At 46.2% G+C, this 22,948-nt stretch overlaps 1 protein-coding gene across 1 annotated transcript in view; it reads right to left on the bottom strand.

Annotated features, from left to right (window-relative positions):
* HTR4 (5-hydroxytryptamine receptor 4) overlaps positions 1-22,948 on the bottom strand; it is a 74,381-nt gene that overhangs the window by 30,515 nt on the left and 20,918 nt on the right. The window contains exons 4-5 of the mRNA XM_062002807.1: positions 22,000-22,153; positions 19,656-20,224 (exon numbers count right to left, since the gene is read on the bottom strand). Of these exons, the coding sequence (XP_061858791.1) occupies positions 19,656-20,224; positions 22,000-22,153 (723 nt within the window). The remainder of the gene's footprint in view (positions 1-19,655; positions 20,225-21,999; positions 22,154-22,948) is intronic.

The raw sequence follows: 22,948 nt of genomic DNA, 5'->3' as shown, positions 1-22,948 counted from the left end.
GAAAAACTTGTCAAAAAAAGCACCATAGGGCATGAATCTCACTGAATAAATTATATGTGCTTTTAATACATTATTGTAAACTGTTAATGTTTCTGTGCACTACCAGGCAGATTACAGCTTGATCCATGACAAAACTGCTCATACATAACATTAACAAAAGATATGACTGGGCTTCTTGACTTTTATTTCCTTTGCTGCTCATATTCCAGTTTGCCTTTTTGACTACACTCCATTGCATGTGGCAACACTGCATCCTTCTTTAAATTCCAAAGTGACAAATCCATATCATGTTCCCTTCACTTACAGCAAAACTAAGCGGTATTGCTCTGGCTTGCACTTAAAGAGCTGTTATAAGTCTTTCCAGAGGTCTGTGGTGGAAAAAAGCCGTGTCAGAACTCATCTTTGGAGACTTTGAAGTTAAAAGCATCTCTGTACTGAGGGAGGTAGGGATTGCAGAGCAGTTAACACAGCTCTGAGGATGTCACACTGTATCATGTGTGATATAACAATCAGGCAAAGCATATTTCTTTTCTCCATTTTTGTGATGGGATGTAAGGGGATGTGAACTACTTTCCTGTTTTTCCCTTCATACAAGCTAAATTCAGGCAAACATTCAGGTGTTTGTGTTGGATGATTTGGAAAGCAGCCCAGAAAGGGTTGTTCTTTACAGTGGTGTTTCTGAAGCTGTTTTGGCCTGCATTCTTCTAGGAGAGTGTGAAACACAGGCTGATGCCCTTGCAAATCCCATGCCAATGCCTGGCTGATGCTATAGGCTGTGTAAGCATCTGCCTGTATTCAGGTATAGGCCAACCAATGCTTGGTTAGGGACCAATGGGTCAGTGGTCCTTTTTAACACCAATTCATCCTCAGATGGAATTAACTCACTAAGGAAACCTCTTATTAGCTTCAAAAAGAATAACAACTGCCCTGGAAGAGTATCTTTCTGAAGCAGAACAAAGGTAATGATCTTGGAAGCAAATGCATCAGCTGCACTTGGACCCAGAGCAGAGGCAGCAGCCTTTGCAGGTGATTCAACTGCTTGCATGAGTCTCAGGGGACATTCCCACTGTGCTGCTGCATTTGATGTCCTTACTTAAGGAGGCTGCTGCAGGCAGTGACGGCTGCTTCAGCACCTAACAAATACAGGCTTATACCTGACATTCTTCCAAGGTAATAAACAGCACTTCATAGATAAACCTAAATGCACCTCTTTAGTCACTGCAGCACTGTGCTGTGTTTGAGGGCCTATGAAATAACACAAACCAACAGCCTGATTAACGTCCCTTCTGTTAAGTCTGCAGGAACATCTCTTCAAAGACTGTTAGTGTCAGTGACACTTAACAAGTGTCAGACAGAATCAACACACTTCCCTGAGGACATGATTGACTTTGAAACTACTGGCTCAGTCACTGCCAAGAAAGGTTTAATGAGGTAAGATAGAAAAGCAGCATCAGAGGAAGGAAGAATGCAGGATGGACTCAGCAATGTTCCTTCTTTCCAGCACAGTACTGTTCGAGTAAGGAAAAGTCATACAGCTCAGCTGTATCCTAAGGATTTCTCTATTGTGTAAAACTCATCTCAAAACCTGTGCTTGTGATGCATCTGGTTTCCAGAATGAAATTTAAAGACAGTCCAGCTGAATCCTCTGTGGTAACAGTCCCTGACCCCACTTATATGTGAAAGCACACTAAGCTGAACTGAGCTTCTGCTAGAGCTAAAGTCTTCCTCCCCTGATGAAAGAAAAAGAGGAAAAATGTCAGTGAGACTATCTGCTAGTTAACTCCTCTTTCTATTAATAGGATACATTTTCTTTCTGCAGGAAGAAAACTGTTGGAGCTGCCCTCTCAAAAGTCCCCACATTTTCTGCAGCAAGGTATGAGACTGAGGCAACCTGAACCAGCTCTGCCTCTGACGGTGCCTACCTACACCCTCTCTCCTCCAGAGGCAGTGTCCCCTGTACTTGAGAGCTAATTTATAAACATTTTACATTAGAAATGCTGAACCTCACTTCAATCCAAGTACATGACATCTGTGGAGGTAGTAGCCTGCCTCTTCACAAACAGATGTTTATATGTTATCACCCCTCAGAACGACCTTCCAGAACAGAAATGCACATTTCTCCACAGGGAGTGATGGCTGAGTCCCACTGTGGATTTATCAGCTAACATACACATAAGGGATACCAGCAGATATCTCTCAAGCTTCCAGAAGCTATTCTTTCTTCTAATCCAAACAAATCAGTCTGCCCTCAAACTTTGGTGTTGGTCTGGAGCCCTGCAGCAGACTCCTGCCAGGGCACAGTTACAGCATTGCTCAGGAAAGCTCTGAGTTCCCAATGTAGATCAGCACCTCATAATACCCTTCAAATACCCTTCACGCTTGGATCTGCTACCCTGTTCCTGCTCACCTGTTGTCTGTGGTCCATAAGAGCTTAAATTCCTACAAAATAGCAGAAAAGTTCACTCTGGCTGCACAGAGATTACAGCCAATCTTTCCTTCTTCTGGCACCTCACAATGCAATTAATTACACTTGATGTGGAGTGCACTAGTAACGTTTTCTGTGCTTCAGTGACTTCTTGGGAAGTTCAAGGGTTAGGAATTTGAAGTAGTGTCTATAGATTAAATTCACATAGTAATCTGTAAAACAAAGGGTGACAGGGGGTGAGGAATCTGCTTTGTCTCTGGAAACCTGAAGATAGATTTTGGACTTTGACATGTGTCAGTCACAAGTTTCCCTGCTAGGAGTGACTGATCTTGCATGTTAAGATACAATTACTCTTCTGATTACATCTGCAAATTAAGAAGGCCCATGGTGAAACCAGTCTTCAGATTATACAATTTCAGATGGTTTGACATCAGTAGCAAGAAAATACATTCAGGCTTATGTAAGAAAAAGACTGGAGCTCACCCATCTCAAAGGAGAGGACTACATTTTGCCACCAGTAAAAGAAAGGCAATGTGTGTGGTTCAATAAGCTCATTAAGCAAGAGAAATCATTTAATTCCATCAGGATTAAATGAAGCCATAGGGTCAAAGGGAGAATCCATAAAAATCCCTCACTGACAGGGTTGTGATCAATGAAGGCATTATATTCACTGGTAAAGATGCAACCAGAAAGAAAAGCATAGCAACAACAACAAAGGTGAGTTCCAAAACTGCCTCCTAAATGTAGGCACTTGAATTTTAGAAAATGCTGTCTTCTGTGATGGATGACAGCAATGCTGAAGTAGCTTCTGACATTCAAACAACAGGAAGAGCAATGCAGGAGTAAGGACTGAAAATCATCAACTAACACAGGAACAGCCTTAATTGTACGTAATGGTTGATGTAGTATTTGCAAGACATCTACTCCTGAAGGCATACATCAAGAAATATCACACCTTTACTGGTAGCAAAACCAAGCCAAAGCCACATCTGTATCAATTCACAGCTCGGGTCATTTATTCAGGATGCAAACGCACACGGAGCAGCAGATGTTAACAGCAACTATAAACTTAGCTATACCAAATAAATGTAACAAAAAACCTGGAAATGGCCAATTCACCATTCTGAAATGCACAGTTTAAGAAGGAAAAATGTTTAAAGTTGACTAACAACTGAAATCAAAGTGGATGAGCACTGCAGACAGGCTCAAAGTGGGCCAAGCAGGTACCTGAGTGTGATGAAGCATGTGAACCGGGCAGCCTGGCACCCCACAATCAGGAATACAGGCAACAGTTAAAGATCCAAAGTGGTAAAAGGTAATCAAACCACAGCATATGTAGTGAAAGTCCATGACATCTTCCCAGGGATACCAGTGAGATGATCAAAAGGTCTTGCAAATAACAAACAGGGCTGTTCTCTCCCATAGACACACCAAAGGCTTTAGATCAGTTTTAACTACAGCATCAGGGAAGCTTTTCCACTGTGTAAGCTTACAGAGAAAGGAGGGGGTGCATCTAATGCTTAAATACATTCTCCTACAGCAATCAGAAAGGGAGTTATTTAAAAATGAAAAAAGAAGTTAACCTAAAATTAAAATGCACTTAAACAATTAGCCTTGAGTTTGAGAGATGTCTGGTGCCACAATGAATAACAGAACCATAAAATCACAGAATCACTGAATGGTGGGGGTTGGAAGGGACCTTTAGAGATCACCTAGTCCAACCCCCCTGCAGAAGCAGGGTCACCAAGATCATCTTGGTTTTGGCTGGAATAGAGATAATTTTCTTCCTAGTAGCTGCTACAGGGCCATGCTTTGGTTTTAGCATGAGAATGATGCTGAGGGCACACTGATGTTCCAGTTGTTGCTAAGTAGTGTTTATACTAACTCAGGGACTTCTCAGCTGCTCATGTCCTGCCAGTGAGAAGGATGGAGAGGCACAAGAAGCTGGGAGGTGACACAGCTGACCCCAACTGCCAAAGGGCTATTTCATACCATGGGACATCATGCTCAGAATATAAACTGAGAGGGAGAGCTGGCTGGGGGCTGCTGCTCAGGAGCTGGTTGGGCATCCGTCAGCGAATGCTGAGTATCTGCATTCTGCATCACTTGGTTTGTATATTCGAATATATTCCAATTCTTTTACTATCATTTTTATTATCACCATTTTTTATTGGTTTTTTCCTTTCCTCTAGTATTAAACTCTCATTATCTCAACCCACAAGTTTAACTGGTTTTGTTCCTCCCAGTTCTCTCCCCCATCCTGCTTGGGGGTTGTATGCAGTGAATGAGCAGCTGTGTGGTGCTCAGTTGCCAGCTGGGTTAAACCACGACAAGAATACAACAATAATTGCTTGCATTTATATAGCATTTCTAGCCTCAAGGCACGTGGAGCTCTTTGCAAATGCTCATATGTACTATCTAAGAACACTGACTGATAAAATATATGTTCTGTGGAGGAGAAGAACAGCCCAAGACACCCAGCAAAGCTCTGCAAAGGTCTCAGTTGGGAGCTGTGCAGTTGAAACAGAAGGGAGGGAGGTAGTAAATCGCTGTCTATAATTTATTCAGGTACCAAAATTATTTTAAAACCCTGTTTAGGCTCCCTAGAACAAACAGAGAGAGTCACAAAGGACTTGGAAGCAGATTCAGGATGTATTATGAGATATGTATGTATTTACTTACATGTAATCGTTTAAGTTACATTCAGTTATTGAAGTGGAATGTTTTCAGCAGGTCTTGGCCTTGCCACATAACAGGAGGAGATGCCAAGCAGTCCAGCTGCAGGGAGGACAGTGCTATGACCAGCAGTGCTCCAATCTGGGCAAAGGGTCTCAGCTTCCAGCGCAACAGGTGATGGACTCCAAGTTACAGCTAGAGGGCAGAAAATCTGCACACAGCTTTGTCCACCTCATCACACCATCCCCAGCACCAGCTCTTCAGCCTGTCCTCCATTCCCAACACAGGACACATTGCTGGTGAGGAGCTCACCTAAATATCTTTACATGAGGGAGAATTCATTCTCCAGCAGAAACCTTCTGCTTTAGGTGTATAAACCTGAATAAACATCCAGCATCAGACCGTTGATTCGGGAAGCAGAGCTGGGATTAAATTAGGCAGCCCAGTAATGGTGCTCCATATTGGTAAGGACTCAAGTGAAATCAGATTAGAGCTCTTCCCAACAGATAATGTCCTGGTTTTTCATCAAGGCCTCCAAGCCAATTAAAATTACCATTCAAATCACTTTGTGCAGAACAGGAGCTGCTTGCTTTGGCTGTCAGCAGACCTAGAAGGGTGATAAACATGAGGAAATCTGGCCCATCTTTACCGAGTCTCACCAGAGAGATGGCTTTCTGAATTTTGTGATGCACCCCTTGTTGTCTCCCTGCACTACCTTTTGCAGGAGAGAGGAAAGGAAACTTTGAGGAAAGCTGCAGATGCTGGCCAGCAGGGCAGCAGATGGGAGAGCGGCAGGAGGTGCCGAGGCTTTGCCGCCAGGGAGGCGTTTCTGAAGCCCTTGGGAAAGCACAGTCAGAGCTCTCCAGGGCTCCCGTGTGGAAATCATGTTCCTGTTCCAGCCCAGTGACTGCAAAATGCTGGGGACACATTCTTCATTATGCAAACTGGCTGCACAAAGCGGGGAGAAATAAGGAACAGTCATGCACTTCAAAGATCAGAAGGTTTAATTGGAAAAGACAACAATTAATGTCAGTTACTTCAAGTTTCCATGTGAAGCAGAGACAGTGAAGTGAAACTCAGTAATAATTGCATAGAGAAGAAATGGTGACCTGCAGGAAGACTCTCCATCCCTGTGGCTTCTTCCTCTCCTCTGCTCTTCCTAACAGCACCCTTCATTCCTGTGCTGTCCTCTAACAGCACTGGAGGGGCTACCAGCGGCCTGATCACCACAAACTGCTCTCAACCAGATTGCTTTCCACTCTTCAATAACAAGAAACAGGGTAAGAGAGGCTTTGCAGAGAGAGGCTGAGCCAGGGGTCTGGTTACGTGGGTTTTGCTGGTGATATATACAAAGACTGAGCAGGATGCAGGGTGGTGTGGGCAGCCAGGCAGCTCCTGGAGCCACTGGACTGAGCCACTGGACTGGATGGCTCATAGGTTACAAAATCCCCATTGTTTCCTGCAGAAAGGTCTCTCCCAGAAACCTCCCATTTATATGGGTCATACTGCAATGGGGAGGTACTGAACCAGGGGTGAGGCAATCCCTTGGGAGACAGAAACCAGGCAACAAACCACAAATCTCAGATTAGAAGGGAAGCCTTAACTGGGATCCTGCCCCACCAGAATACAATTGCCTTTGTTACCCAAAGCACAAGTCATGCAATTAAAAGTAGACAAAAGTGAGTTGATATTTCAGTTGCTTCCAAGCTCAAGGTGCCCTTCAGTGCCTTGGCTTCCCTACCAGAAACCAACACAGAAGGGAAGTTCTGATCTTCTATCTTGTATTATGCCAAATAACAAAAAGGGGTTTATCTTAGCTCTAATCTCTTTTTCCAATATCCAGACATATTGAAAGAGATTATCTTACTGAAATGGAAGGAAAGTGTGGTATTTTAAAGCCCTAATCCCCTGTTTCCTCTGTAGGAAATAAGGTAAGTATCTTGATTTCACTCAGTACAATTACAAGAAGCTTTTATCTTATCAAACGTTCTCGGTTTCCTCTGGCAAGGCTTTTTTTTTGAGCTCTGTACCAGTCTTTAGCAGTGTCCTGACTGTTGGCAAGACAAGTGGGTTTTGGGTGAAGGAAGATACCAGCCTCCTCCTACACAGGGTGCAGTGCAGATATCAGCATCAGCTTACCAGGGGGCAGGAGGCCCTGTAGGAGCTGGTTTACACTGGGACAGGCAGTAGGCTTCGGGGGCCTTGGCTGGCAGGTGGGATGGGTGTGCAGTCAGCCTGGACCAAGAAATGGGCTGCCCACACAGCTCAAAGTGACGCCAGCAGCACTTCATCATCCCAGGGAGCTGGAGCAATGCTGAGCAGGGGAGGGGAGCTGAGGTCACCCCAGGCCCTTGCCTTAGACTTTAACTTTTTTGCAGAAGAATTTTCAAGCATCAGAAGGGAAAAAAAAAATCTTTAAACTGTTCAGCTTTTAAATTTAGCACAGATCCCTGGGAGAGAAAAAGCAGGGAAGGGGTAGGAGGAGGAACCTTACCCCAGGCTTCACAGATGACAGCTGAGAGAAAAGAAATTAATGTCTCGACGTCCTACCCTGGGGATAACCCAAGCTCAATAAAGAGCCTGTTGCATTTACAAACACAAAGAAAGGCTTCAGTAATAACTTCACAAAACACCCACTATAAAATAATAAGTCCGCCTCCAGGCAAGCTGTACACTGCATGCAGCAAGGCTGGGGGTGCTTCAGTAAGCACAGCCAGGCTTTGCCTTCCCAAAACCACGACAGGGGCAGAGCAGGGGCTGTGTCTTTAGACAGTGAGCACAGCTTGGAGAGGCTCCCAACCACCACATCTTGCCGTAAGCTCCCACTCCCAGACAGCTTTTATGGCTTCAATTAATGGTATCAATCCTGCCCTTTATATTCCAGACTGGGCTGGAGCCTTCCTTCCTCCTGTGGCCCTTGTCCTTTGGGATACTTTTTTCTGACATTTGCCTGCCCAGGGATGTCTGTGCAGTGGGAGCCCAAAGGCAGCTCAGCTTTTGCCCCCTTCCCCAGAAAAAGCCTGGAGATGTGTCTGTAACTTTACTCTTTACTGACTTACTGTTCAGTAAAAGGGGCAAAGCCTCCAGCCCCTGTTGATGCACAGCTGCAGGTGTGTGGGCACTTTTGACTCACAGAAGCAATCAGCAGGGCTGTGGGGACTGGCCCTGCCTCTCTACCCCTTCTCCACTGTTCTCCTTTTTAACCTTTGCACTTTACCAGTGAGAAGAAAGCTGCAGGAGGACAGTTGAGAAGGCTGAGTGGTCTTGACAATGGGAGCATCAGTGGAAGGTGGGCACAGGCAAGCAGCATGGGGAAACAGCTTGACAATGAGGGAAGGGAAGGGAAGGGAAGGGAAGGGAAGGGAAGGGAAGGGAAGGGAAGGGAAGGGAAGGGAAGGGAAGGGAAGGGAAGGGAAGGGAAGGGAAGGGAAGGGAAGGGAAGGGAAGGGAAGGGAAGGGAAGGGAAGGGAAGGGAAGGGAAGGGAAGGGAAGGGAAGGGAAGGGAAGGGAAGGGGAGTCCTCAACTGCAGCTTCACACCAGCCCAGCTGTGGCTGCAGCTGCTTTGTCCTCTACACATCCCTGTGTGTGCTGCCATGCTGGATGTATGTCCTGGCCATCACAAACGCCTTTGCCCAGGCTCTCTGAGAAGCACATGGGCTCTATGTGCCACCAGCTGCTGCAGGAGACACAGACATACACACCTTTCTTCAGATGAGGAAGAGGAGGAACAAGATGGTTGTGCAGTTGGTGATATCCCATCTCTTAGTTTGCAGATGCTGCACAGAACACCACATGGCCAACCCCTTTGCCATGTGTGCAACTGTTTTTATGGTGATAACTTCTGCTTTTATGGAACATGTACATTTCCAGACCTGAGGGGTTTCTCTGCTCTTGTATCTTCCATAGCAGAGTGCACAATCTCACCCTGCACTTCCTGACTCAGCCCATATCTCCTGCTTGAGCTAACGAGTACCTCCTGATATTTATAGCTCTCTGTGTCCTTCTCATGATCCTTCACAACTCACAGTATTTGTGAATGTTACACTAGAAGGCTGTTACTGTGAAGACTGATGCCAAGTTGTAAAATCATGCCAGGGAAGTTGGAACATAAGTTTCATTGTAAACATTGGCAAAGCTTCATAAAAAAAAAATACAAGAGAGCTCCTCCAAGAAATTATATAACTCTTTTTTTTTTAAGTTGTTATTGAGTCTAATCATCTTCTATATTTTTTTACAGAATATCTTTTCAAGTTTGCAGCTAATGAAATTTCAGTGAAAACCAAATCATCTGTTCACTAAGATGAACAACATTAGCAGAGCGGAAGACCTAATAACCACTGTACTCTTAATTCCTCAGTCTGAGCCTTTGCCCTGGTCCTATTTTTAACTACTTTGTCCAGTCTAGCTTTAAATGGCAGAATGAGACATCTTATATGTACTTTACATGCCATCACATACCCACTCTGAAGAAGAAACTGAAAAATAAAAGCAAAGGCACCAAATAAATTGTATTTAGAGAAGTAACAAGGTTATTTCAATGTCACTGGGAGCCCTTGTGCTGAACTGAAAGCAAACCGATAGACTTGTGCTGCTGCTACTTCAAGGACAGGGGTGGAAGCTGTTGGCTCCTTTCTGGCACTCATCACCTGCACCAGGCTGTGATAAAATAAATACTCTGGCTACTTACAAAGCTACACACTGCTGAGTGCTGACAGGCCAGCTCAGTGCCATGCAGTGTCCCCCTGCTCCTCAGCTGCCACCACCTCTCCCTCACTGCTCCTCAGCACGGTGACAGGTCTTGGGGCTGCCTTTCTTTGTGTTCAGTACCTGCTCGTGACCTAGAGAGGTTATTATGAAGAAAGCAGATCTTCAGTCTTAAACATGCAGTGGTAGTGACCTGCACATGACAGTCTGTTGTCATGGCATTTGCACTCCTAAAAACAAACACTATTTCTAAAGCGAGTTTGTGCACTTTAAACTTCCAGGTCTTTCTCTTGCTACACATCTGTGCCTTAGATTTCTGTACCCAAACAGACATTGATCTCTCTACCTACTTGTACAAGATACATACAAATGGCAGGACCACTTTGTTACAGCCTCCTTTTTGAAACCTTTAACCACACTTCATTCTCTCCAGCCTCCTGGAGCGTGGTACCCCACTGCCAGCCCTGCCTGGGCAGCAGCACTGGCTCCGTGTCCACGGGAACAGTCACCATCACCTTTCAGGCTCAGTATCAAGTCAGAGCTGATGTTCAGCCTCAAAGCCTCTTTCACACTGTTTATTAGACTAGCCTGTGGGCTGAGCTTCAGTTCAGCATGCCAAGAGTCATAAAACCTCATGTTTCTGTAACTCTATGGAAACATTTTCCTTGTGCTGAGTTAACCAAATGATTCAAAATGCAGAGTAGCTTGTTCTTATTACTGTCAGTCCTCTAATCTTGTGCTATCTGCATGTGTTATCATCAATTATTTGTTTTTCTCCAGAGAGGAGATTAAAAGCAAACAGCTTATGTCCAAGATCTGTTCCTTAAGCACCTTGACTACAAATCCACCTGCCAGAAAATGGTGATTTTATGATGATTTTTATGATGGGGGTGATGTGGTTAGAACATGCCCTGCTGATGTAGGTACCAAGTCACACACGTCACACCTCACAAACTGCAATCTCATAAAATTACTTTGCAGAATTGAGATGTGCTTTTCATAATGTCACCCTTACCAGTGGTATGGACACCACTCTGTCTTTTCACATTTTCTTGTATGACACTGTATATTAAACAGCCTGAAGCCACTTGGCAGCTAGCAGGAAACACTGCCCTGTGGCTGCTGCCCAGAGGGAAAGGTGAGGTAGGAGGCATGGGAACCCAGCCCATGAGGTCTTTTAGGAAATGGGGACAATTTCTGTTTCTCCTCATGTTCCCTGATGGTTGCAAAATCATCATGATGAGGGAGAAAGTTGCACTTTACATAGGCAGTAGTAGTCAGGTACCAACAAGACCCAAAGCAGTTCAGCTCTGCTTCTGATTTCCACAAAGGTCAGAATTAAGGCCAAAGCAGTGCTTTGTGAGGGTTTTTTTGAGGCAGTTTCCTACTATCACAGCCCTGCTATATAATTATATGATTTTTTAAAGTTCACCCAGCTTCATCTTGTAAAAATTAGGCCTTTTCTCCCACTAGTCTTACTAAGAGATTGTTTCACACTGTCACTGCCATGATGGCTGGAAACCTTCAGCTAATTCCATGCTATTTATCCCTGGCGACTTTATATCCATTTGTTCTTGTGATAGCATTATTCCTTAGACTTCCTTCCCAGTCTCCCTTGATGTATTTGCAGACAGCAATCAGATCCCCTCTCCACCTCCACTCTGCCAGACGAAACAAGCCAGCTGTGCTCGGGCTGTGGTACAGAGCCACACAGTGCCATTCCTGATGGCATGGGGAACTGCCACTTGAACTGAAACTACTGGAGTGGAAAACACGTCCTGAGCAATCTCTGGTTCCATTGCCCAGAGGGCTCAGCCCTGGGGCTGTACCAAAATGAAGGAAATTTGTTTCCTTCGTTTCTTTGTCCCCTCTGAGGTCACCATTTTAAAATCATTGTGGTTGATACAATACTTCACGCCCTGGGATGTAGAGCTCTCAGGTGGTTTCTCTCTTTAGCATGGCTCTGTACTACAGTGGGAAGAGCAGCCTCCACAGTGGGATTCCCTGCTCAATACTACCTCCATGGGACTACCTGCTCAATACCCTTCTAGCAGTGTTGATGCTGTATGGGGTAAACTTTTGGCCATATCTAATGCTGTCCTTAAAGATTTGAAACAGGGAAAGTGCACTTGACTGGTGAGAAGGGCTGCAGGCACCACCCAAGGGTGACAGCATGGCTTATCCAGGCACTTGCAGCTGATGAAAATGACAGTACTGCAATTTAAAGTCAAGTCCATCAACAGGTTTATGTCTATGAAACAAAAAAAACATTAGTTTCTCTTGTGCCTCTTGCCAAGCATTGAAGGGTCCCTAAGGACTGAGCTCTCCCTGGCACAGAACAGGACATTCCTTCAGGTCCTCCAGCCACCACAGAGCAATGGCATAATGTGCCTGCAGAGCACAGTTAGTGGAGGGAGGCTGCCCACATGCCCGCTGATCAGTGTAATTTGATCACAGGAGCATTGTGGTTTGCATGCAAACGTGATGTTTGCATCTATTTGCTACAATAAATCCCTACCAACAGGACAAAAAAAAATCTAAATCCCAAAGGCATTATTAGCCACACTTTAGCAGTATTTCACCAGCTTCTCTGAAAACAAGATCTGTGTCTCTTAACAAGGAGTTTCTGCTAAATTCCCATCAAAAATAGGAACAACATCAAAAAGCCAAATTAGCAGAGGATGGAGATGTCAGAGGGATGTCATCCCTTTGTGTTTCTCAAGCATTTGCTCAGAAACTTACTAAAAAGAACTTAGTGGGAATGTGCTTTATCAGCACACTCCCAAAGAGGTGAAGTGCTTCCCCACTGATTCCATTAATAAGGAGAGTGCTGGAGAAATCACAACACAGGTCCTGAAGTTTAGCAGCCTGTAATTGCTCCAGGTCTCACAAGCACAGCAAAAAAGACACTGCTTACATTGTGCCTCCAAAGTGACCTGTGGAAATCCTGCATGAAACAGGGAGCAATGAGGCAATGAAGGAAAGAGCAGGCTGAGCCTGGATGATTCGTCTTGGGGCTAATGAACTTGTAGTGAAGAAGATGGCAACATATGTCAAATCTCTGACCCATCTTGCAGGATCATAAAATTCCCAGGCAGTTCCTGCCAGTCAGAAATTTAGACCCTAATGGTCTGACTTTGTTCTAAATAAGTGTACAGAGATTTGGATAGTAGTACCCTGCAAATGGAATTATTTTCCAAATGATGCTTTAGTGATAAGTCACAGGAGATCTACAGAAATATCTGTTCAGTTTGTTTAAAGGGGAAGAGCAAACCCTTTCAGAAGGGCTTTTTGTACCCAGGTGCAAGCCTGCTGCTTGCCTGTTCCTCCTGGAGAGCAAAAAGCTGCAAAAAAAACCCCCAAAAACTGCAACCTTCCATAAACTCTGAAAGAACCAATAAAAATTGGATTTTTACCCATTTCATCTAATCTGAAGGAGCCTCCAGGCAGCTTAGCAAAGTGAATGAGGAACACAAATAGCTGGCGTTGAAGCTGAGGGCAGTCCCGACATCCTGGGTTTGAACCCAAGGATGGGTTAACCTTTCACCTCTGGGCCAACTGAAGATCAGAGCCTTCTGGGAGTTTGTTCAAGAAAAATTGTGCATGTGCTAAAAAAATCTCGTTTTCTTTCACTTGTTATCTTTTTAAAGCAGCACTGAAGCCCTTCCTTGCCCAGCCTGGCTGGTTGGGGCTGCAGAATTCCAGGTTCTGGCTGCCAGCAACATCACCAACAGAGCAGAGTGTAACATCTCCCTGTTAACACAGCCTGAAAACATCTCCTCTCCAGAAATAACCTCCCTCTGGGTTACATAATTAGTCATTTCCATGAATGTGTGAGCGTGTGTGAGAGGGAAAGAGAAAACAGAGAAGAGACAAATACCTAGCATCATGCAGCAGCAGCAGATCTGGCCTCAGATTCCTCTCTGCCTCTCCTGAACAGTTTTTAGGGACTTCCACAGGGAGGGCTGAGGCACTGTCCTGGCTGCCTGATCTATCTCCCTGTGCTTGCTGCCATAGTCCCTCTTTTCTGCAGAACACCGCTACAGAGGCTAAATGCACATTTGTCAACCCAGTGCCTGTGCTGGGAGAGCTTTGGCCTTGCCAAATGCTAAGGGATGGCTTTGCCCTGGGATTGCTGGTGAAGAGGCAGGCGGGTAGAGGACAGGGAGGCCGTGTTGGGCCAGCTGCTGGCTGTCAGCTTGGCTATGATGGGGTGGGAAAGCCCCACAGCTGCTGCCAGCCCATGGCTGCTGCTGCTGAATAGGAGGAAGAGGAGCAGGAGCCATCGGGGCTTTCCAACCCCCAGCACCAAGTTCCCTTCTGCCTAGGGAAGCTCTGGGGTCTCTGCAGCTTAGCGCCTAAGGAAGGATAAGAGGTAAGAGGAACAGGAGACAGACACCGCCAGAGCCACGACATGGGGCAGCTCTGTGGGAGGGATGTGCCGGGGACTGAGCCATGGGACGGGGCTACCCCTGAATGCTGCCATCTGGGAAGCATCACCAGCAGGCACACATCACTCCATGGCAGCTCTGACCTTCTCTTCCCTGCAACCAGGGTGGATACATTTTCATTCCACCAGATGTGCAAGCTGTGGAGTTGCTAAACTTCTAAACACCAGAGCCCCAAGATGCTGCATTGGCTGTTCCCCAGCAGCAGGGAAGCACCGGGGCTCGCTGCAGGTCAGATTTACTGGCACCATTACTCACATTCCCCTCAGGGACCAACACAGCTCCACAGCAGTGCTCTGGCATTGAGTACTGGATACACAGGAGGATTTACTGCACACTTATCACAGCGTTTTGCCACCTTCAGAGTGCTGACAGGAGTGTGGGCTGCTTGGGTTATTTATTTCATTTGGTGGTTGGGAGGATGATGAACTCCCAGCCCCCAAGCTACATGCTTGGGATTTTTTTTCCCTTCCACTTTGTTTTTCTTGGCTTTTCTAAAAGGAAAATCAGGATGTGTTTGACTTTGAAGAAATGAAATTGGCATCAGCCCTGTCTGAGAAGACCTCTCTACAATGGAAGATTGAACCACTCCCTATAGCTTTCTCTGAAGAGACTGATACACTGTACTGGGCTGAACAGTGCACCTCTGAGAGGAAACAGAGAATACACCCAAGTGATGTCCTTGGCTAAAACGTTCCAGGGTTTGTCTACTCTGATCATTGCTCAAATATACTTTACCCAAAGTCATATTCTTTGTTGTGGCAGAATTTCAGAGCTTGCTTTATCCAAGAATTCAGGCCACGTGGATCTGGGTTCCCATCCACTTGTGCAGTACGAGAGTTTAATGACTCATGAAGCCATGAGTTCGTTGGTTTTGTGTTGAATAAATATCTATGCATGACAAAAGATACTCAAGCATGTTTAAAGGGGAAGACAGCATTTTTAAGGTGATTATGGCATTTTGCTTTCAGTCTTATGGTGCACAGAACTCCTGAACACATGCTACAGCCATCCAGAAATCCTTATCTATCAGCTAATTATTGTACTAAGTTTTGCCCTATGTTAGTAGAGTGCTCATTCAAAATTCCCCTGTCCACTCATTCAGAACGATTCCCAAGTCCTTTCAAGGAATGCTATTCCAAACCATGGCTTACTAAAACTATAAACCTCAAATATTTATAATGAATTACACGATCTGTGCTGCAGCCAGAGAAACAAACCTTTGTGCATAGCATGTGAGTTGCTATCTCAGCCATTGAAAAGTGAAGAGGGCAGAATTTTAGATTGCAGCCACACTTGCAAAGTTTGATTCTCCCTTTGCATGTGCCCTGTCTGAATTTTGCAGATGATGGCACACATCACAATTGAAATAGGTGAATAACCAGAGGTAAAAAAGGGGGGTTTAGCACAGTCTACACTTGCAAACTTGGGAGCCAGGCAAATCACAGTTTCCTTACAAAGCTGAATATTTAATTTTAATACTCTTTCCCATCACACACACATGGCCCCAGCTCCAACCAAATCTCCTGGCTGTTCATGACATCTTCAAAACACATTTTGTCCTATGCTGTCCAAGGAATGGATCTCTCACACCAGCTGATGGAGAGTTCAGCAACAAGATGGAATGACAGGAAATCCTCTCCTCATCTTTTGGTCCATAATTTAGGGCTAAAGTGAGGTGCTTCTCAGGAGATTAAGAAAACTGTGGTCCCCCTCTTCTCATGGCCAAGCCACTGTGCAGTTTGCTCCCTTGCCCCATTGCCACTCTGGCTGTGTCTGGCCCCAGATGTGCTGTAAAAAGTCTCTCCCTACCTGAGCCACCCACAGCCCTCACAGACCATTTGAAAAATAACTTAAAAAAAAAAAAGGAGGAGGAATGGGAAGTGTCTCCCAAGCAGTCTCAGTCTGTGTGTGGTGAGGGTGTTTAAATCTTCTCCCTGCTGTGTTTTACTGCACTCTGCTCCTCCCTCTTCTATTTTTCCCATTCCTAATACAAACGTGACAAATCCCAAAATGGGAATGTCAGAACACTTTGACACTAAAGTTATCAGAAGAGAAAAAGAAGAAATGCTTCTCTCCCTAGAAGGCACTCTCACAGGTCAGATGCATTCAAATGCAAGAGCCTGAATTTTAACAGTGACTTGCAAACATACCAGTGGAGCTGACTGTGAGCAAGGGCAGGAGGGTTTGGGCAGGCAGAGCTGAACAGAACTGAAAGTTCAGAACTTCTCAAGACTGGAAGTAGAGTTAGAAATCTCACACCTACTGTCAAATACTCCTGGCTCCATCAGCTTAATACAAAATTACAGATCTCTGGGGTTTTTGGGGGATGAAATCTGCCCTAGATTCGGTACAAGCTCTCTCCTTCACTGCTCTTCCTGCCAAGGTACAAAAAGCAGCTGTAAAATCCCACTTGCACAACTTCTCCATTTGCAGAAGCTCTTGGTCGGGAAAGAAACAACTTTGAGGATGAAAAAGGAGTTTGTGAGCCAGGTCCAGCCCCTACACAGCTTCTCTGTTGGGTTGGTATGAAGCCAACCCATACAGGAAGATTTCAATACTTTAGCTGCTGAGCACAAACCCCTTGCATTTCCAAGGTAGTAAAGAAATATATGTTACATCTTGAGAGAACCTAAATTTCTCACTAAACTTCTCTTTTCTCCATGTTGGGTCCAAAAGTTCTGCATTGAAGAGAGAAGCACTGAAGAAACAAAAATTCTTCAAGTGAGGTTTAACCATCCAAAACCTACAATGAGGTGGTTTTGCTTTAACATCCACATCTCTGTCACCATCATGTCCACACCTCTGTCACCATCAGTGCACAATCTGCAGCAGGGAAAGAAGTCATGCTTTTCTCATCAGTTCCAAAACTGAGGAAAACAGAAAATATTTCATCTCTGAAGTGCTGATGTGCAGAGCCACATCCCTCTGGCACGTGAGGGAGGAGGGGACGTGGCAGCACAAAGCAAGTGCCTTCTGCAGAAGCTGGAGTGATGTGGAAAGGAAGGGGATAATGTCACTTGCACAGGAATGTGTTGGAGAGAGACAACACGCTTTTATCCACAGAAGTATGCATAAAAGCTCAAAGTGGACAAGATGCCCTGTGCAGGTTTGGTTCTTACAAGGCATTTTGCAACGTTTGTCACACCTAGATGGATAACTTCTGTGTGGGAGCAGAGTGCTACAAGCAGGAGGGAGAAGCTGGAAATGAGGAAAGCCTGATCTCAGCTCCATGGTGGGATCCACCATTTGCTGCTGATCACCAGAGCCTCCCCAGCTGGCCCGGAGGCCGAGACCATAGCCACCTCTAGCTTTGCAGAAGAGTTGACTCTTCACAGTTGCTTTGGCTATCACAGGGACACTGATGTGTAAAAAGAGCCAAAATGAGGAGTTTGTCAGCTCTGGGACACTCAACAGAGAATGGAGGAAACCACCAGCAGCTCAGCTGTCCTGGAAGCATGCAGAGCTTCCTTGGCCACTTGCTGGGGTGCCCGTGCCCTCCTGCCAGCGTCCCCAGGGCAGTGCCGGCTTCAGCCTGCCTTTCCCACAGGGCACAGGCATGACAATGGGGTCTCAGAAAGATAATATAGTGCAAAAGCAACAAGAAAACTTGGGAGACATGAGGAGTCACTGGCACTGCCATCTGCAACACTGAGAGAGGTCAACCATCCACACAGACTGAAGCAATTCACCTCCTGGGCTGATACGCTGTCTGTCCTCTACATCTCCAACTCACAGCCCAGACAGTTTGCTCCCTGTCATCCCTCTGACTGTATGCTTAACAAAAAGCATCTTGTTGCTGTGCTTAGTAGCCAAAAAGACATCACTCTCTCTGTGTTTAGGCCATGAGGTTGAACCCTGTGCCCACCTGGGCAGTGGTGAGAGTATGGGGCAGCCCTGGTTAAGCAGGGACAGAGCATGCCCTCCCTTCCCACACTGGGATGTGTTTCCAGCCTTCACCTCTGCAGCTCCCTGCCAGAGTTACTGTCTCACTTGCTGGGAGATGGAGACCTGTGTCCAACAAGGACTGCTCACTCAACACTCCCAGCTCAGTCAAGGAGCATCTGGCTTGTCCCTGGCAGTATGGCTCTGACAGAAATACAGGCTGAGCGTGGCACAGTGCCACACATCCATCACAGACAGAGGGCCTTGGGACCATGGCCCTCAAACAGTTTTTAATCAGCAGAAGATTACAACACACGTAATGCCCTTCATGATTTAAAAAGCTTGAAAGGTCTGTCTCAAAGTTGTGACAAGCCCTGCCCTGTCTCCCATCCGTTATACAGCTCAAGACTCTTTCCAGAACTTGAGAGATCATTGCAGAAGGGAGCCTGGGGCAAACCTGCAGATCAGGCTAATCTAGGAGGTGCTCAGTGTTTGATGTAGACTTTGGAGAAGTTCAGCTCTGAACACAAATGCAGTTACCAAGTCCTTATCTGCAAGTGAAGAACCATGAATCCTCTACCAAAAGAACTATATCTTCCCTAGAAACACCTACAGTTTTATTCAGAGAGTGTAGTTTGTTCTTGTAGCAGGGGAGATAATTTTCTCTCCCTTTCTCCCACACTCTGCCTCGCATCTCTCCTCTCAGCAAGGATAAGATAGCAGAGGGTCCCACGGAGCCCCCTAAACCCCTCTGTTCCCCAGCGTGCACAGTCCACACACTCTCCCCTTGCAAAGAAACACTGCTTAACTCAGAGAAGGGTGAGGTGCTTGGTTCAAATTCACTGGGACTCCAAACTGTCAGATACCAGCACTACAAACTGTGACCTGTGTGAGGCACACTCAGCTCCTGGGCTCCTGCAAACCTAGTGCCGCTGCTTTGCACAGGGGAGGCTTTGAATGAGTTACAGCAAAAAGCAGACATCCCACAGCCTGGTATTTCCTGCGCTGCTCAAACAAAATGGCAGGCTCTCCTCCTACCAGAGATCCACTAAAGTGCCCCAGTAGGGTCAGGGCATTTGGGGAAGTTCAACCTTTGCAGGTTGGTTCAGAAGACGCAGCAGTGGCTGGTGTGTCTACAAAAGCAGAACCTGAGAAGGGGTCATGGGGGGGCATCATGATCTCTTTCATAGAGAGGATGGAGCAGGCAGCCTCCCCCAAGTTGTGAGGTCAAGTTACTCCCCTCAGACCACACAGCAGGGCTTGCCAGCGTGCATATACAACTTTTGCACTCTCCCAGCTCTTTCCTGAACACACCTCTGGAGACACTGTGCATACCAAGACATATTCATTACCTACAAACCCAGCTTATCTGAGCACCTTAAGATCTCTGGGTGCTTTTTCAACACTTAACCAATCAGATATCTCAAATGCAAAGCGAATCCAATCCTTTATGAAAACGCTAGAGAAGCTCTTTCTAGTGACTCCAGGCATTCTGCAGCATCAGAGAAACACTCACCTTAGTACATGAGTCGATCCATTTATTGTGGTGGTGGAACAGGGCACCGTCTGCCCCAAGATGGAAGGCCTTCGGTATCGCTCATCACCACAGCACAGGATGATGAGGAAGGCACGTCTGAAAGACTTGTTCAGGAAGGCGTAAAGAAAAGGGTTCAACCCTGAATTGATGTAGCCCAGCCACAGGAAAGCCGTCCACAGCTTCCCCGGCACCGTGTAGTTTATGAAAGGGTCCACTATGTTTGTGATAAAGAAGGGGGCCCAGCACAGGCAGAAGCAGCCCATGATGATGCACAGGGTCTTGGCGGCTTTGGTCTCAGTCTTCATGCGGTGCGTGCTGTGCTGGTCGGGCTGGTGCTGGCGGCCCTCGGCCGGGGCCCCCGCGCGCTGCAGCACCCGGATCTGGCGCGCGTGCTCCCTCGCCGTCACGTAGATGCGGTAGTAGGCCAGCACCATCAGCAGGAAAGGGATGTAGAAGGCCACCACGGAGCAGGTAATGGCGTATGGCTTGTTGACCATGAATATGCAGTAGGTGGAGTTGGAAGCCTTGTTGAACTGCCTCTGCTGAATCTGGGGCAGGGGGAGGAACGACAAGGACAAATGCAGGAAAGAAGTTGAGCGTTCTCCTCTGATACCAGCAGTCTGTTTGCCAGGATGCCTCACCAACTTTCTGAGCCTCCCTCCCCTCTCCATCCACAGTACTTGCCTTACCCACCGCTGCCCATCCTGCCTGTGGTCACACCTTGGGCTCTCTAGCCCTGCTGGTCCCCAGGTCTGCTGGACCAGCCCACACTGCAGCTTGGACATCCTAGAGCATGCCTCAACCTGGACAGTGAAAATCAGCTTAACTCCCCGGTTCAGACACAGCAAAGGGGAGTAACATCACTTTTGTGCCATGCTTTTTTTGCAGTGCTCATTGTTCTGTTCGTCAGAGTGTGGGTGCACACCAAGGAAACACAAGTTTCACCCAGACAAGTCCCACAGGGGTATTAGGGAAGGACCAGATGGACAGGGAAAGGACTGGGCTGCAGCAGCTGGAGGGTAGCCCCAGGCTGGAGGTGACACCGAGCTTCCCAGGCACAGGCACCACGGACAGCAACTCAGGCAGAAGTCTGCAGGTTGAGTCTGTAGGCTGAGATCTGGTTAATGGCTTGTGATGGAAACAGAGACAGCAGATGAAGGAAGGGGTCTTACGGGTGGGTTTGGGGAGCAAGGAGGCAGAACTGGGACAGGCAGGATTTCTCTGAGGCCATTCTTGCTACAAAACAAAGTCACTGGAGGTCCATCAGGCCCATGATTTCTGGTGTTTATTCAAACAAGAGAATAACCCCATTTCCTGTTTAAAATTATAATATCAAAATGATTTAATTGGGCATATAAAGAAGTTCACCTCTATAGCAATCATTTTAACTGGATGATATTTGAACCTTGCACTACTCCTCAGCACATAGCTACTAAAAATTACACAGTGAATGTCAGCAAGTTATGTGGAAGGGCAGGGCTTGCACCTCCCTTTTCTACCACCTGCATGTCCTAAAGGTGTTTGTCTGGAAGCAATTCTGGCTTTATTGCCTTGTCTAGAAGCTTGGCAGCTGGCACCTGTTATATTCATAGCTCCTTGACTGAGACTTGGCACAGAAGATGCCACAGCTCTTTAAGCAAGCTCTTCTAAAGAAGGTGTTTTTCACAGTTTGCCATTTTTAATTCCTGCACAGCTATATTGGAAAGAAAGTAAATTTGCAGCTCTTAACTCCTTGCCTTGTAGATGGGATTCTGAAAATGATGCCAGACTGCAGTGGGGAAAATTGACTCCTGCTGAAGTGACTTGCACAGGGGAACTTCACCTTCTCCCCTCACGCCAAGATAGGGGTTACTGATGGGACTGCCTCAAAGCACCATTCCTTCTGGAGAAGTCTGGGTTTCCTGGCTCTCCACACTTTGCTGGCACAGCAAGGAGGGAACCTTGGGCTTAGCTGGCAAGGCCAGCACTTCCTCAAGTTGCAGAAGCCAAGAAGGTAACCAAGGACTCCTGAGATGACCATCAGAAGCCAGCTGGGGCTCAGCATGTTTTCAAAGGACTACTCATTGAACTGATTAGTAGACATGGGTAAACTCCTCTCCCAGAGACACCATTTTTCTGTTTGTGACAGTCCTTCCTGGACAGAGTCATGTCAAACCCCCTAAAAGACGTCCTCCAGAAATTCAGCAGCCTCTCTGCATCAATGACACAAAGTTTCTCCTTCACCTTCTCTTGCCTTCTTTTCTCTAAGTGTTGCTTTTTAAAGAAGAATATACAGCACTCCATCTATTTGACACCAGATTGGTGTAACTCCTTAGCTACTCACCAGATCAATGATGCCAATGCTATTCCAGCCTTGCATGATAGGGAGGAAAGAAATAAATGTTGGGATTACCCAGCACCCTCCAAGCATTACAGCAATGCGCAACGGAGTCATCTTGTTCCTGTAAACCAGAGGCTGGCAGCAGATAGCATAGTACCTGCAAGGAGAAAAGAGAGAGGACAACCATCATCAAAGGAGACTTCCAAATCTCCTAACAATAAAACTGTAAAGCATTTTCTCCATCTCGTTCCTCCTGCCTTTCAAAACAGAGCAAATAATGAGTCTATAGTCTATTGCTATTGACTGCCTCTCACACAAGGAGCTCAGGATATTTTCACAGCATGAGTAAATAAGGTTTCATAGTGCCTTGCAGGGGAAACCCAGTATTTTCCAGCTGTTTTCCAGCTTGGGAAAACGAGGCACAGATTAACGGTGTGGTTTGTCTGAGGTTACAGAGCAAGGGAATGACTTCACATTCAGCCCTCCTCTCCCTCTGCACTTAGTCACAAAGCTGTCTGCACCCTTCTTACCGTGATGAATGAGTACACCTTCCTTCCACTTAGCCATAGCTGAGTAAATGTTGAGGTTTTCCTAACTGCAATGGACATTTATTTTGACAAGACTGCAAAAGCTGTTATTGCAAATTAACAAAATGTTTCAAAGCTGTGAAAATGTCAGTAAAATGAAGTGTGTTTTCCGTAGCCAAGCTCTTTTTCTGCCTCCCGGGAATCAGCCTCTTGCCTGACTGGGCATTAACCTTCCGCCACAAAGCCAGGGCAAGTGTCTGCATGGGGCTTCTATAGTCTTCTCACCATCAAAATTATGTTCCCTGGGCTCTGTTGTCTTCTCCTGGTATTTGTAGTACAGCTGGTCCCTGCTCTTCAAGTAACAACTAGCTATGAAGTAAAAATATCTTCTCAAAGAGAGAAGATCCCAACTCTTCTGGTTTTCT

The sequence above is a fragment of the Colius striatus genome, chromosome 9, assembly GCF_028858725.1.
Source record: "Colius striatus isolate bColStr4 chromosome 9, bColStr4.1.hap1, whole genome shotgun sequence".
Classification (NCBI taxonomy): Eukaryota; Metazoa; Chordata; class Aves; order Coliiformes; family Coliidae; genus Colius; species Colius striatus.
Note: the sequence above shows the minus strand (reverse complement) of the source record. Positions and strands in the feature narration are given on the sequence as shown.